At 56.1% G+C, this 4,001-nt stretch overlaps 1 protein-coding gene across 1 annotated transcript; it reads right to left on the reverse strand.

Moving 5' to 3' along the window:
- Positions 1-342: 342 nt before the first annotated feature.
- LOC127342579 (purple acid phosphatase 15) lies at positions 343-2,975 on the reverse strand. The gene is made up of 5 exons (XM_051368551.2): positions 2,371-2,975; positions 2,107-2,298; positions 1,444-2,001; positions 1,082-1,272; positions 343-977 (listed from the first exon to the last, which is right to left on the reverse strand). The coding sequence occupies exons 1-5, from the start codon at positions 2,609-2,611 to the stop codon at positions 558-560; spliced, it is 1,602 nt and encodes a 533-aa protein (XP_051224511.1). The 5' UTR covers positions 2,612-2,975; the 3' UTR covers positions 343-557.
- Positions 2,976-4,001: the final 1,026 nt, after the last annotated feature.

Raw genomic sequence — 4,001 nt, forward strand, 5'->3', positions numbered from 1 at the left:
GCCACGCGGACGAGGCGGACACGTGAGGACGCCGCGTGCCATCCGCGGCCACGCAAAACCGGCCCAGATTTGGGCCGGGTTTGCGTCGTTCCGGACTCCGCGGACGTCCGCTTTTGCGGTGCGTCCCCGCGTTGAGCCGCGTTTTTGTCCGGCTCGACCCAAACGGACGCGCGGGCGCGTTTGGGTCGCGCGGTTGGAGATGCCCTAAATACGTTTGTACGGAGCGTCGGTCATTTTGCGCCGGACCGCTAAAGATACTTAAAGATTGGAGGAGTACAATTTACTCTTTACTTCCAAAACTTTGTGATAATAACCTTTTGGGTTGTGAGCATCGGATTATCATGATCTAACTCCGAGAAGTATTATTAATAGCCAATTCATCGAGTAGTACAACAATCTCCTAATTTCCATATAATTTCTTGTATGGGAAAGAATGTTTGATGGGTCAGTTCAGAACCTATCTTATTATCTCATCAGAGTTCGCTACAGAATAGAGAATTCGTTCGATGACAAAACGTAGTACATGGGAACAATTTGATCTGCTCAGTGTCGGATGATCAATAGCTTGCCGGTCTGGTCGAGTTGAGCAAGCACGTGTGCGGCTCCCGGACAATGTAAATCTCATCTCCGACACCGTTGTACATATCCTGGTTCCTGTGCCATCTCCACAGAGCGTGCGTCTCGTTCTTCACCTCAAGAATGCCGTGGCCGAAGCTGGCCTCCCGGTAGGCGCTGTAGTCCGGCTGGCGGTCCCAGCAGAAGCGGCCGGCGGCGGGGCCGGAGGTGAAGTTGAAGGCGCAGAAGCCGCCCATGAAGGGGTCAGGCGTGGAGAGCGGGTCCGGGCAGCGGCCCGGGTCGTCGGCGTGGGTGGTGGCCATCTTCTCGCGGTTGCCGCCGTCGCCGACGGAGATGTGCACGGCGCCGCACGGGTCCAGCGTGTAGTTGAACACCCGGTTGGAACGCTCGTAGGCGTGCACCTGACAGAGCCAGAGCACACAAGTCACTCTCAACTACTCCGTACTAGTATTCAGAGATAAGTCAGTCAGTGTCAGAGAATATAGATTCAGGTGTTAGTTAGTACATGGCCGGTGAAGGCGATGTCGAGGCCGTAGGAGTAGAGCAGCTCCTCCATCGCCACTCTCATGCACTCTGCTTCCCTGTAGTGAGCCTTGTAGCTGCTGTACCACGGCGCGTGCCAGCCGGCGACCAGCCATGGGGTCACCGATCTGTCCACCTTTGCCAGGTCCCTCTCCAACCATCTGTACTGCTCCCCTGAATTCGTTTGTGGTGCAAAGAATCAGTAAAGGTTCACTGCTGCAATACTAAAGTCAGCTCAGAACTGAATTTCCTTCCGACCAACTTCCTTACTAAATTCTTAGTAGAGTATGAACCTATCCACCGGAGCTTACTATGCAGCTGTCTCAGATTGAGGCGTGTTAGTACCTGATTTGCTGTAGTCAGCATAGGCGGCGAGCATGACGAAGTGGATGCCCCCAGCGTCGAAGGAATAGTAGAACGGGGAGAAGGATCCGCTCTCGTGCGACGGGAACGCGAACCGCGAGCTGTAGGCGACGAACGTCCTGTTCCCGGCCTGCGGCTCTTCTTCGTGGTTCCCTTCGACGACCATCATCGGCGTAGTGGACGTGACGGGCTCCATGTACCTTCCCCAGTAGTCCCAGCGCGGCTGGTACGTCTCGTGGATGGGCGTGGAGTTGGCGAAGGAGCAGGAGTAGCAGTCCGTTCCGGTGCCGTTGGTCAGGTACAGGTTGGCGTAGCTGACGTCGCCGACGAGGAGGATCAGGTCGGGCTGGTTGCTCGCCATGTGCTCCACGGTGGAGGTGGTGTTGTAGGTCAGCCCGAGGTCCCCGACCACGGCGATCCTCCCCGGGTAGCTCCGCGGCCCGACGGCCGGCATCGTCCGGAACGCGTGCACGGCGCTCGTCGCCCCCGGGATGGCCGGGTCGCCGCACTGGTAGTAGTACTTCGTCGCAGGCTCCAGACCTGCAAGGAAGCTAGAACTTCAGTCGCCGCCACGTCTTGCCTCGCACTGGTGTGGACTGTGGAGAGGGGGAACGACATAGACAAAGGTGTTTGTTTGTTTGTCACCTTGGAGTCGGACGTGGTGGATGATGCCGGAGGTGTAGTTCTGGAGGCCCTCGAAGGGGTAGAGCTGGCTGTACACGAGCGCCTCGCCGGTGGCCTCGCGGACCAAGGAGTCGGCGGCGAGCCCGTAGCGCACGACGCTGCCCACCGTGCTGGGGTCCAGCGGCTTCACGGCGCCGCCCATCTGGGAATCCCCTGCGGAACCACACTGAATCAAATGACATCCAACAACAGATTCCACGAATTGGAGCCCTGCGAATAGCTTACCTGTGATCCAGGAGACCCAGGCGGAGGTCGGCGCGGCGGAGAGCGCGACGGTGACCTGCTCCGGGGCCCAGCCCGTGACCCGGCGCTGCACCCGCGGGTCCGTGTCCGGCAGGTCCATCGCGTGGCCCCTGTCTTCCAGCAGCGGCACCGTCACCGGCTGCGACGGGCCTGTCAGCGTCGACGCCGGCTCAGCCGCCGCGACGGCCGCCGCCAGCACAAGCAGCAGCGACCTAAACCACATTTCTTGGTGCGGGCGCTTCCTCTTTCGCCAGGATCAATGGGGGGACAGTACTGCGAGAGGTGAGTGTGGAGAAGGATTGGTACGGATGAATCTGGGATGGTTTTGGAGGGAAATTTATAGGATTCGAGCAGGCAAGATTTGGGAGTGGGAAATGGAATTCGGTGATCGTCTTTCCTTGTCTGAGAAACGGAACTGGGTGATCTCACCTGCCGCCGGCCAGTTTGGAAACAGAGGATGAGACAAGCAGTTGCCTTGACATTGACGATAGTATGTTTTACTCCCTGAAGCAGAAATTGGTTACTCGAATCATTTCTCACTTTTCCCTGTAGTATTTCCGAATGTGTGCACAGAAAGCAAAGAAAACTGATGGTGATGATGTCGGCTTACAGTTAGGGACGGTTCTCAAGCACACGTCAACGGACTCATTCTGACGGCGGTGAGAGGAATATTCTGCGGTGCCAGGGAAGATGCCAGTTCAAGAGATTGGATTTGCTATCCAGTATCCACATGCTGCGGCCGCTCACGGCGTCCCATGAATTCTTTGGTGAACAAGTGCAGCTTGTATTTCTCCACGATGCCATGTTCTACAAAAGGAGCCCCGAAAAATATACAGCTAGAAAGCGTCACAGCATGATGGCTCTTTACTTGAGTCTGTTAGAGCATGTCTAACAGGCTCCGTATTTTTTCGCCCCTTAAAATGCGAGTAGAGGATCCTGTATTCACTTTTCGCCGGCCAAAAACTCGGACGAGCTAGCAGACCCCGTATCCCCACGGGGTGGAGATACGGGGTCTGCTAGCTCATCCGAGTTTTCAACCCCTGAAAACAGGGTTTTTTGACAAATTGCATATTAGAACCAACACACCATTCACATAAAATAAATGTTTTACATCACACAATAATCATCATAATTATTACAATAATGTTTTTCGGAAATGTCAACAAATGTTCTAATGGAAGAATTAAACAAATAACAAATGTTTCACACATACAACAAATAGGAAATGAATGTTCCACACATACAACAATGGGAAATGAATGTAATAAATCATTGGCCATGCAACTGCCAATGGTGATCAATCAAATCTTGGGTGAGCTGGTGATGAGTCTCGGCGGCAACGAAGAAGAACGCGGTGGAATACTCACCGGCGACAAACGGCGGAGAAGACCACGGCGGGAGGGCGGGCGGCGCGCGCGGAGGGACGCGGAACTTCGTCGGGGGTGCGGCGGAGGTGCGGCGGGCGTCGACGCAGCTCGACGCGGCTCGGCGGACGGCGGAGGGGCGCGGATCTGACGGATTCCGGCGGCGGCGCGCGGGTGGCGGCGGCGCGCGGGGGAAAATGGGTGGGGGGAACTGAAATGTCCGCGCGCGCTTTCGGAATTGGGATACTG

The sequence above is a fragment of the Lolium perenne genome, chromosome 3, assembly GCF_019359855.2.
Source record: "Lolium perenne isolate Kyuss_39 chromosome 3, Kyuss_2.0, whole genome shotgun sequence".
Taxonomy (NCBI): Eukaryota; Viridiplantae; Streptophyta; class Magnoliopsida; order Poales; family Poaceae; genus Lolium; species Lolium perenne.